Raw genomic sequence first — 12,332 nt, 5'->3', positions numbered from 1 at the left:
ATTCACAACCAACTACGCACCATTTTAGTGAAAATTAGGTACCACAGTAAATTATTAGTGATTGCACTTCAAAGGTATAGTAGAAAGCCCCGAGGTTTCAAATGACAAATTAAATTTCTTTCTTCTTGAACTTTAAAGTAACAACTTCAAAAAAATAGTTGCAGAATAATCATTTTTATGGTATCAAACACTGAGACTAATTAAAATACCTCTGCAATAACCAGTAATACCTGGCAGACATACAAGACATCAATAACTGCTTCAAAAAGAAAGTTATTCCATGTTATTTAATACTGAAAGTTAATACTGCAACAGAGAAATATTAAAGAGGCTCTTCCAGGAACTGCACTCTTCTTGATAGATAATATTCACTCTTCTTGATAGATAATATTAAACTCTTCTTCATTAGAAGTTAAATTTTTATCTTTTTCAGATTTTCCAAAATCACTTTAGCAAATCTATTTTTTCCATTTAAAAAGTGTAACTAATACAAGCAAGGGAGACTGTAGTGCAAACAGGATGTTTAACCATGCCTATTCATATGCAAATCATTCTGCCTGTAATAATGGAAGAATTAATTGTTTAGATGTTGGTGTGGGAATCCAGGAATAGACGAGAGATGGAGGATATATTTACACTTCAACAGTTCATCACTACATGTAAAACAGTTTAAAATGGCCCAAGACAAATGAAAACCATGATATGTCTAGCTAAATGCAAGAGCAATTTTTACAAGTCACAAAGTAATGGCTGATGGGGACGTTGACATATTCAAGAAATAGGATCATGCTTTGTAGCCCGGATGGCATTTGTAAAGATTTCAGGAGCTGAAAATACGTCAGAATATGTCATAGGAACATGGGAAATGCTAGAAATTAATTACTACCCATCTTGCTTAGTCTATTATGCCAAATAAAAATAAAAGTCCAATGTTATGAGATAATGAAGTTGTTGGCTAACCACAGCGTTCAACCTCCACCAGTTAAACAGAAGAATTGTTGCAAGTTATAGAGTCCTATAGCAAGGGAAACAGAACCTTTGGTCCAGTTTGTCCATACCAATCATGGGGCCTACTCAAACTAGTCCTATTTGCCTGATTCTAGCCAAAATCCCTACAAATCTTTCCAATCCACCATCTTTTAAACACTGTAACTGGACTTGCCTCCACACTTTCTCTGCAGCTCATTTCCTTACCTATCAACTCCTTTGTGAAAAACTTGCTCCTCAGAAACCTTTTAAATGTTTTCCCCCTTACCTGATCCTATGTTCTCTAGTTTAAATTTACCTACTTCAGGAAGAATTTAATGATCCACCTTAGTTACTTACACAACCCCCCCCCCATGATTTTATAAACCTCCAAGGTCACCCCTTCACTTCAGGGAGAACAGTCCTTATAACACAAGCCCTCATGGTAACATCCATATGAATAGTTTCTTCAGCCTTCCCTGTTTAATCATATTCTTACTGTAGCATGTCAAGCTAAACTACACACAGTACTCCAAACACTGTCTCACCAATATCTAACATAGCTATAGTATGACCTCCCGATATGTTTCAGTGCTCCAAACAATGAAGGTACGTATGCCATAACGCTTCTTTGTCATGCTGTCTATGTTACCACCTTCAGAGAACTACGTAACATGTACCATCAGTGCCAGCCCTACCCAGGTTTAAATTTCCCATAAAATATCACCTTGCACTTACCTTGAATATACACATAGCCCAAGAGAGAAATCTTTCAGGTAATCAAAATTGAAAATCATAGCATCTTTCATTTACTTTGAAATATAGCAGTATAGCAAAGTAAAAAACAAATATTCTTAACTCTAGTCCTGATGAGGGTTCTCCGTCCAAAATGTCGACTGCTTTCCATTGATGCTGCCTGGCCTGCTGAGTTCCTCCATCATTTTGTGCATGTTGCTTAGATTTCCAGCACCTGCAGATTTTCTTGCGTTTGTGATTTTTAACTCTATGCAAGCAGTCTTAAAAATATCACTGCAAGATTTATTAGTAATTTCCATTGCTAAGAATATTAATCAAAAGGATATAATGTAGGGTGTACCATAAAGATTTTAACTGAGGATCATCATCTCCAGCCAACAAATGATTTCTCCACACTTGCTCAGTATCAAGCCCATATCTTGACTGTGCTCGCTGTCTCATTTTTGTGGCAACATCTTTCTCTCCAGAAAGAGTTTCTCCCTCTTCGCTGCAGTTGTACAAGTGCCTGCCACATGCCCACATCAAAGTAGTAGTGGGACTCCAAGCCAACGATATCCGCTCAAAGACCGTAAAATCTGACATCAGTCTGTTTGATGTCACCACAACCATACGGTTCTGATTTGTTGGATGCCAAGCAAATGAGGCAATATAGTTTTCACATGGCTGAACACTCCTTTCTATTATGGTAGGTTCAGGTTCATCTCCAATGGGTGCTGGTGTGTGTTGCATATCATAGAGGCGAATTATATTGCTATCTCTAGTCAACGTAGCCAGCAATCCAGTTCTTGTTGGACACCAAGCTACCTTTGTTAGTGGTTTGGGTTGCTCAGTCAATGTCAGCACTGGCTTTTCAAACTTCCTCAGGTCCCAAATTGCCACCTGTCCTTCAAAGAAAGATGCCACACGATCATGGAAATGAGGGTCAACTGTTACACCCTGAACAGCTTTTGTATTGACAAACATCTTTTGGCTGGTGTTTCTCAAGTCAAAAATTGCAAGGTTGCGATGCATTCCTGCTAGAAGCAGTTTTTGGTCTCTTGGGAGCCAGCAAAGGGAGAGGCTTGCATCATTCTGCCCTAGTTCATACAATGGTTTTGTCACCACAAGTCCTGCATCCGTATCACCAGCAGAAAGCCGGACTTTCTCTGCTGGAACTGCAATTTCTGGTGTGTATTTGCTGCTGATATCCCAAATGAGTACAGAGAAATCTGCCCTGTGTTTATCCAGTCCAGCAGCAAGCCAATTGCTGTCCACAGGATTCCAAGCCAATGTATTACACTGCCGAGCATGTTTAGGAACAAATTCTTTCCCCATCAAATCTCTGAATTTAGAATTACGATCTTGACCAAGGCTGGTAAGGACAACCCGTCCATTGGCTTGACCAACAGCAAGTAAACATTCAGGATCATATTTAGGATACCAAGCCACACATTTCATATAAGGTGTGTCAGAGTTAATTGCCAATAACGTGGCTGTGGTGTCCTCTGAAAGCCTCAATGAACCAGCTTTAGCTTCAAAATTTCCAACTGATTCAGTACGATAAAGACAAAGTTCAGAGTCACAAACAACAAATCTGTCCACATGATGTGGAGCCCATAGGATATCAGGTTTGGAACCACTCATTTTTTTCTACCAGATGTGAAGATGAATCATTCCAAAAGGTTTATCATTTCCAGTATCAGTTTGATTGAAGACACACATGCACATACTCTTCAGTGTGCATCATTATAGAACTGCAAGAAAAACAAGTTATTTTGATTTACTAAATAGTGAACAATTATTTTCAGCTACAACAAGTTCAAAGTTTACAGTATGTTTAATTCAACTTTTGAATTACAGGTGAATATTTTAATTAAATTTCCAGTCATACAAGATTTTGTAACTTTGGCTCTAAAAATTAGCACGTTCATGCTGATTGAGCATCTCTGACTGGAAGAGTCTGCAGACCATCCATTTACACGAGCTAAATGCGGTGGGACTGTTTCATTGGCCCTCTGTATCCAAGTACAAGTACAAGGTCCAAATAACATCCACTTTACAGGTGTCACTGAACTTAGCAGAATTACAGTGGATTCTGATTAATTGGGGCACATCAGGACCAGAACACTTTGGCCCAATTAAGCAGCTGTCCCAATTAGCTGAAGTATTGTGGAACTACCACTTAACTGAATAACAAATCATGTATCTAAATGAAATACAGAATAAATTAGAACACTACCAAAACTACTACAGTATTATATAACTGTATTGGTTCCTAATAAGTTATTGATGGGGGAATTCACTCAGCATATACTGATGTGTCCCTTTAATTGACTGTAAGTGAACAAAATCAGTGCAGACACATGGTGTGGAAAATGAACTGTCTTCAAACAGTGCTTCCTCCAAATGTTCATTTTAATTGTAACATTCAAAATGATTGCTGATACCTTCAAATTCTTCATAGTTCCTAACTTGAAGTTGCTTTGTTAAATTGCTTTGTTTTCACTCCCAGCCAATTCTGGCATCTCCAAGTCTGAACTGTTCTGAATTGTCTTCAACTATTTATTATTCAAAAAAAAACAAAACTATTTATTACTCACCAACTATCAGTGACAAAAATCACTGCATTTTAAACACAAACACACAAAACTGACACGGTTTTAAAAAATTGTTCACTCCAAGCACTGAGTAGTATGTAAAGGCCACACAAGTGCACACAACTAATGCTAGCTGGAAACAGACTCCTGCCCCAACGAAGTGGCATGGCAACCCAAATAAATAAAGGGAACCCTTGCTATTTTCTCAATTAGTTTTAGTTCTTTGGAAGTTATTCCAAATAAGCAGCTGCCCTGACTAACTATATATGTAAAAGTATTCCAATTTTAATGAAAACTAAAATTTAAAGTGTTTAATTAAAATCAAACTAAAAACACGAAGCAAAATAATAAACTTACACTGTCTCCTACAGCCTGAACCTACAACCCTCAACTCTCATATGAACTGAAACATCCATTATTAAATTTCCTTTGATTTTTAATATAGGTCACAAATAAGCTATAGCAGATTCCTTCAGAGTGTTCAGGAATATAAACAATATTCCTCAAGAATAATGCAGTGATTTTTTTCTTAAAATTATATAAAAGAATACAAGGTACGAAGAGATACAAGATGGTAAGGCAGCACTTTTTCTAAAACGTGGAAGGTTAATTTAATTGTACGTGCAGAAATATTAACACATATTGAAATGTGCAATAAAATATTAAAGGCTGATGCAGATTCTGAAGAAAGATTCATTTAAGTATCTTGGTTATCTCCAAGGTATAGACTTTGCCTTCCCATCAATTCCAGGAATCAATTAGCATTGAAGCTATTAAATAACAAATAAGGGAACCATATTTTTAATTAGCACATCTGTGCACGGGAGAGGGAGGGAGTTAAAGAAAAGCTTGGAGAGTACAGGATTAACAGACAAAACAAAAGATTACATACAAAGATGAAAAAAACACCAATACATTTTACATAATGAGAGAACACAGAATGTTTTGACATCTCAAGCAGAAAAGCACTTTTTCAGGGTTGACCTAAGACAACAAAATCAGGTTATAAAATTTTGACATCGTTGTTAAGTTTTCTTAAGATTTTTTAAGATCATGTTGATGGTGCAAATCAATACCCATGTCCAGGAGCAGCGAAGCAATAGCAATAAAGTTGCTGTCAATTTCAACAGACAAAATGATGGGGGACAAAACAGACAAGAACCACAGTGAACACAAGGAAATCTGCAGATGCTGGAAATTCAAACAACACACACAAAATGCTGGTGGAACACAGCAGGCCAGGCAGCATCTATAAGGAGAAGGGCTGTCGACGTTTCGGGCCGAGACCCTTCGTCAGGACTAACTGAAAGGAAAGACAGTAAGAGATTTGAAAGTAGTGGGGGGAGGGGGAAAATGCGAAATGATAGGAGAAGACTGGAGGGGGTGGGATGAAGCTAAGAGTTGGAAAGGTGATTGGTAAAAGTGATACCGAACCACAGTGAGGAGTCTTCCAGTAAATGCTGCAATGAAAGACATTCACAAAACAGTTTGAAATATATCCAAAAGACTCCATTATTGGGAAACAGCTTATCTGAAATACACCTGAAGTTATGGATTCTGAAGGGGGGGGGGAACTATGTACCATTAAATTAATTCACTGGTTATTTCTCACTGCAGATTTTTAAGCTGCTTTTCTCACTTGAGATTTGTTATATAAATTATAATTTAGCTGGAGTTATTCCCCCTTTCAATAGGGGAAGGTGTGAGGGGTTATGATGGGGGCATTTAAAATCACTTAGGGTTCAGACACAGCAAGAGAGAAACTGTTCCTGTTGGCACAAGGAATGAAGGCAAACGGGAAAAGTAAATGAATGTGAGGAAGCTGTTATTTCTTAAAAATACTCCAGTGGTTAAGATCCCAACTGAATTACCAAGTGATATTCAAAAGAGAACCAGTTAAATATCTAAAGTAAGGGTTTTGCAGGTCTAAGATCATCTGTAATGTCATGTAACACCACTATGATTCACTATAGCTCTTCCTGAAATCTCCATTAAGCAATATCAGTTCCATCGACATATTGTAGAGTAATTGCTAACGGCACTAAATATAGAAAAGTGTGGGTATAGAGAGCATCCTACTGTGTTACTAATGACTTTCACCCCAGAATAAGCCACAATGTTAGTCAATCTTTTCCAATACAGTTACAACACTAATATCTACCTGGAAGTATGGCCTTACCCTCCTCATAAAAAGCAGAAATACAAACCGAATAATTTCTGCCCAAAGAACCTATTCATAACTATCAGCAAACTGAAGGAAAATACCTTAAGCAATTCTATCAAACAGCACTTACTCCCCAAATAGAGGTCAAGAGCACAGAATACAACCTGTAAAGATAGAGACAGTGGTGTAGGCATGGAAATAAAAGCATTTACTGGCTATGACAAGAGTAAAAAATGGAACCCTGCTGGTCAATAACATGTTCAACAAATTAAAAGCTGCTGCTAAGTAAGGAAGTACGTGGAGAAAATCATTACCTCTGACAGTCAGGTTGGATGTCACTGATCAAATTCATATTTATTTACCACATGTACATTGAAACATACAATGAAATGAGTTGCTCGCATCAACAACCAATACACCCAAGGATGTGCTGGGGGAAGCCCTCAAGTGTCTTTACACATTCCAGCATGTGTTCAACAGAACAACACTAGCAGCATCAACAGCAGAATGAAATGTGACAATAGCAAAAACAAGCAGCTTTCCCACCCACCCCTCACACAGACAGCTTGCCCTGGGGCTGGTGACCTGTCTTCGTGTCTCCAATCCATGGCCCTTGTTATTGGCCCTACTTGAACTGGACTTTCTCTGGACTCAATCTCTGAACCTCAACCTTCTGCTTTGCCACCTCGACTTCACAAACCCCTTGGTGTTGACCCCAGGACTCCCTGTTCATGGGTTTGTTCTTTGGCCCTCAACGCAGGACTCACCAACCACAGGTTTAAATTTGTGCCTCAATCCCAAGACTCACGTGGCCTCCAAGCCTGGTGCCGTGGGGTGGAGTCAGTGGCCCTTGTGACTTCTGCACTGACCCCTGGTCTTCTCAGCACCTGCTGACATGACCTCCATGATAACTGCAGAGCACAGCAACGTCAACTCTGAACATCAGTTCATGTCCCTGATACTTCATTCTCCCTCATCCCTTAACCCTAAACTGGCACCCAACTCCTCTCACTGTCCCTCAAACAATTCCCACGAACAAAAAAAACACAACCAGTCTGAGGAACAACCTCACAACACGGCACCATGTTGATTGGAGCATCATCTCCTGCTCCTGACGCTACATTTTCTGCCCAAACTAATTTTACCTCATCTGTCCCCAACTAGCCTGCCTCCTCACTCCCTGCACTGACCCCAAAACTATTCCTACAAACAAAAAAAACTTCTGACCCACTACACTGACAAGACATCATAACTCAGTACCACCTTGACTAGAGGCCAGGGACTGGACGTTTAACTATTGGAAAGTTGTTTGAGAGATTCCAACCAGATCCTGAGCTCAAAGCAAATGTGCATTGTCGGCCCTACTTATCTGCAGGGGATTAGTTCCGTGATCCCCCGCAGATACCAAAAAATGCGGATGCTCAAGTCCCTTATTTAACCTGGCTCAATATGATGGATCTTAGGACCCAGCAAAACCCCAGACCTTATTTAACCTGTTTCAGTGCAATGGTCTTTCAAACCCAGCGCAGCCCTGAATCTGCAGTATTTCTGTTCACGAAAATAATCATGGTCACGACTGGAAGTAAAGTGGAAGTAATAAAGTGATCAGAAAGAGGTGAAGCGCCATTGGTCATTGGAAAAGCATTGGACTACAGTCTGTCAACGATCAGAACAATTTTAATGGATAATGTGAAAGGCCCTGCCCTGATGAAAGCTGCAATTATTACTAAGCAACGCAGTTGTTTGATTATTGAAATACATATGTTTCTTGTGTTTTATATGCATAGAAAGGTAAAATATAAACTATATACTAAGACAAATGTTTGTCTAACTGACGCTAAATAATACCGGATGTACCTGTTCCGACTTCAAATCCATTTTAAAGATGGACTCAGAATCGGAACTCTTTCATAACCCGGGGACTGCCTGTACTTTTAAATCTCTAGATTAATTATAATACCTAATACAATGTAAATGCTATGTAATAGTTGGTATACTGTATTGTTTAGGGAATAATTACAAGAAAAAGTAGTCTGTACATGCTCAAACAACAAATGTTGGAGAGAGAACTTCCAGGTTTTCCCGATCCACGGTTGGTTGAATCCGCGCATGTGGAACCCGCGGATAAGGAGAACCTACTGTACTTGGAATTCATTCTCAAGGACCAAAAACATGGTAGGTTGGAAATGGGGCACTTAATTGCAAGGGCAGATGATTATAGAGTCCCTCTCATAATGCCTTTCAAATTATTAGTCACATACAAAGTTAGTTCCTCTTCAACTTTAGCGCTTCCTGATGGAAGGCCCATTGATCAGCCTGAGCATGCCAAATATAGAAAATCAATGACACACATCTGCAGATGTATTTAACATGCTAAAATATTTCAGTTTTTCTATAAGAACGTTATCAAGTATTTAACATGACATAACGCTTACAGGCTCAAATGGCAAGAGGTTTGGTCTGAGTGATGCTGTTTAAGTAATTTTTTTTAAAGCAAAGAAACAGATTGCTGGAGAGAGATCAAGAATGCGACAATGAAGCTACTGATTTAAGACAAATTTTTTTTTTCAAATATAAAGAGCATTGTTACAAGTCTAGTGTCTCTTGTAATGTTCCCTCCCACCCTCAAGATACTTTGATAGTTGAACGCCAGTGCTCTTATTATTTGTCTCTGGTTTTGACCATAAATCAGATGGATGCTTTTTGGTGCCAACACTCCATCAGCCTTCACATCCAACATTTATTTCCACCAACCACCGCATGATCTCACACCAAACTCATTTCCCCATCTCCCATCCCAACTTTCTGCTTTCCACAAGGATGACTTCCTCTGGGACTCCTGGTCCCCAGCAAATGAAGAGGCGTATTAGCTGTCCTTGACCTCATCCCTCAGCACTGTCCAAGAATCAGAATAATCCTTCCAGGTAAGGCAGACATTCACCTATATGACTTCCAACCTGGACACTTGTGAGGTGGCCTTCTCTACTCTCCTGAAAGCATACACCAGGCAAATGTTCTACTGTCTGCAATGGCCATTTCATACTTCCAGTTACATGTCAGCTTAACTCTCCTTCCCACCCTCCTACTGGCCTGTCCATCCTTAGCCTTCTCCCTCACTACAGAAAGGACAAATGCACATTTAATTTTTCATTTGGGTAATTAACAAGCTAATGGTATGAACACTGAGCTTTGCATCTTTTGTATCTTGGCTATTGGTAAGCCTCCTTGATTCAAGGAAGTGGAAAATTAGAATTAGAACTATTTCTGTTAGCTGCATCTGTAATTAGAATGTAAATCATTTCTGGTAACGCAATCTGTTAGTGTTCTTCTCCCACACATACACACTTACCTGCTTACCTAGTTTTTCATCACCTCTCCCCCAGCAAGTTTCATCTACCCATCATTTCCTCCCCATCTGGTTCCACCTATCACCTACCCATTCAACCTGAAACACTGACTTAATCCTTTTTGTGTCTACTGATGCTGTTTGACTAACTGAGCTTTTCCAGCAATGATTGTTATTGGACATCTTTGGTATTGGTGCTTGCTGATTTAAGAGACAATCCTAATTCCTCCTTCCAAAACACAAACCACTGAAATTTCTTGCACCTAGAGCCTAAACATGCAATCACACTTTCAATGGCAAGTTATGCATTACAATCCATCTATCCAGTTATCTCCCCACTTAGATGATTCTACAGCACAAAAAGTAGCAATGACTAGTATTAATCAAACACTGGAACAAGAGACACACATGTATCTTCACCAACACAAAGAGATTCATTCTTTAGCTATCTAAATTCAAATATCATAATTCCATTTCACCAATAAAGCAGTCAATGCACAAAACACTCAGGACAAAATGCATGTAACAGGCAATTCTAATATTCATCCAAAAAGCTACCTCCTATGGTTTGCTGGAAATGCTCAACATTAAGGAGGTATATGGGGAGTGTATTAGAACTTTCACTGACATGAACTGTTTTTCTACCTTCAGAAATGCGTTTGAGCTCAGTATTTCCAACAGTTCTATTTCAAATTTGACATCCAGACAACCTCACAGAGCCCAAGAACAAAATATAGGAACTGGAGTAAACCATATGAGCCTCACAAGCCTGCTCCGTCATTCATTGCTAATCCAATCTTGGCCTCAGCTACATTTTCTGCAGGATCTCCGCATAACCTGAAACCCCAGTGTAAAATAGTCATCGTGGCTGCTTGCAACTTATTTAAGTTATTAAAAAAAAAGTATGTGTGTTAATTAAAAAGGAATAGGAGTGAGTTTCTAAGTGGCTTTTTTAAATGCATTCACAACAAGAACTGTCACCAGATCCGGATTCCAGGTTCAAGCTTCGCGCAGGGATTCCTGCACAAATGACGTCCCCTACAAACGGGAGGACCAGAGACCCAAGACACACGCCATTCACGTTTCGGTGGTCCCGCTGCGAACCGATCTGCACCCCACTCACACCTGCCCACCCAGCAGGCCGCAATCCATTTCCCCCTGTTCGCATCCACGTCGCAGTTCAACTGCCGGTCTCGTCAGCCGCCACACGCTTCCCGCACAGGACCAGTCGGCCCTACAGCCTGGCCGACGGAAGCTTTATATTTTCCTACCCCCGTGCCGATCCCGCCACCGCCAGCAGCGTCACGTCGGCCACTAACGACAAATACCCGGCCGCACTCGGGACAGACAACTCGGCCACCGGCGCGAACCGAAGCCCAGGAGCGAGAGCGTTAATACCGGCTTTCTCCGGGGGAACGCAGCGGTCACTGTGGCGCATGCGCGCTCGCTGTGTTTATCCACGTGACGCGTGACGCAGGCGAGGCAACTCCTCGCAGTCCTGGGCTTCCTCCTCTCCCGGGCCCAGGTGTGTCTGGCCGGGCATTCAGAGCTGATGATGGGTCTCGGCTCGAAACGTCAGCTCACCCTTTTTCCCATCGGTGCTGCCTGGCCCGCTGTTCCTCCAACATTTCGCCTGTGTTGACTTGGATTTTCTATTCTTTGTACTCTTTGTCACAGATGCTGCCTGGCCCGCTGAGTTCCTTCAACATTTCGCGAGTGTTGACTTGGATTTTCTATTCTTTGTACTTTTTGTCACAGATGCTGCCTGGCCCGCTAAGTTCCTTCAACATTTCGCCTGTGTTGACTTGGATTTTCGGCATCTGCAGATTTTCTATTCTTTGTACTTTTTGTCACAGATGCTGCCTGGCCCGCTGAGTTCCTTCAACATTTCGCCTGTGTTGACTTGGATTTTCGGCATCTGCAGATTTTCTATTCTTTGTACTCTTTATCACAGATGCTGCCTGGCCCGCTGAGTTCCTTCGACTCTTTCGCGAGTATTGACTTGGATTTTCGGCATCTGCAGATTTTCTAGTGTAGTGTCTGGGTAGTACACACAACCCAGTGGTATGAACATTCTCATTTCAGGAAGTCGGCGGTCCTGCTTCTTTTTTCTGATCCACCCATTGTTTTTTTCCCTTTCCCATACCTCCACTCCAGCCCCATCACCAGTTTTTTGTCACCCCCAACCCCAAATTCCATCCATTATTACGCACCATATTCACCCACTAGTCCTCCCCATTCCCATCTGGTTCTGCTTCCATCTGCCCTTCACCTCTCCCCTAATGGTTCCTGTGACCATCTTCCTCAAATGATCAGATATCAACACTGATAACTATTGTATTCCTGATTATCTCCCACCTGAATGTCAGCACCTTCACCCTCCCACCCACCTGATTCCATCTTCCTCTTTTTTATTTCTGTTTTCATTTTCATTTCGCATTTCCCTCTCCCCCCACTACTTTCAAATTTCTTACTATCTTTCCTTTCAGTTAGTCCTGACGAAGGGTCTCAGCCCGAAACGTCG

General features: G+C 40.7%; 1 protein-coding gene across 4 annotated transcripts in view; it reads right to left on the bottom strand.

The window, feature by feature from the left end:
* mios (missing oocyte, meiosis regulator, homolog (Drosophila)) overlaps positions 1 to 11,251 on the bottom strand; it is a 55,924-nt gene extending 44,673 nt beyond the window's left edge. For 2 of the 4 annotated variants that reach the window (XM_059972587.1, XM_059972590.1), the window contains exons 1-2: positions 11,080 to 11,230; positions 2,049 to 3,455 (exon numbers count right to left, since the gene is read on the bottom strand). In XM_059972587.1, coding sequence (XP_059828570.1) covers positions 2,049 to 3,345 — 1,297 coding nt within the window. In that variant the 5' untranslated portion in view covers positions 3,346 to 3,455; positions 11,080 to 11,230. Of the gene's footprint in view, positions 1 to 2,048; positions 3,456 to 4,148; positions 4,269 to 11,079 lie in introns of those variants that run through there. The other 2 variants (XM_059972588.1, XM_059972589.1) reach the window with 2 other exon arrangements.
* Between the last annotated feature and the right edge of the window lie 1,081 nt (positions 11,252 to 12,332).

The sequence above is a fragment of the Hypanus sabinus genome, chromosome 6 (genome assembly GCF_030144855.1).
Source record: "Hypanus sabinus isolate sHypSab1 chromosome 6, sHypSab1.hap1, whole genome shotgun sequence".
Classification (NCBI taxonomy): Eukaryota; Metazoa; Chordata; class Chondrichthyes; order Myliobatiformes; family Dasyatidae; genus Hypanus; species Hypanus sabinus.
This window is presented reverse-complemented; position numbering and strand designations above follow the sequence as displayed.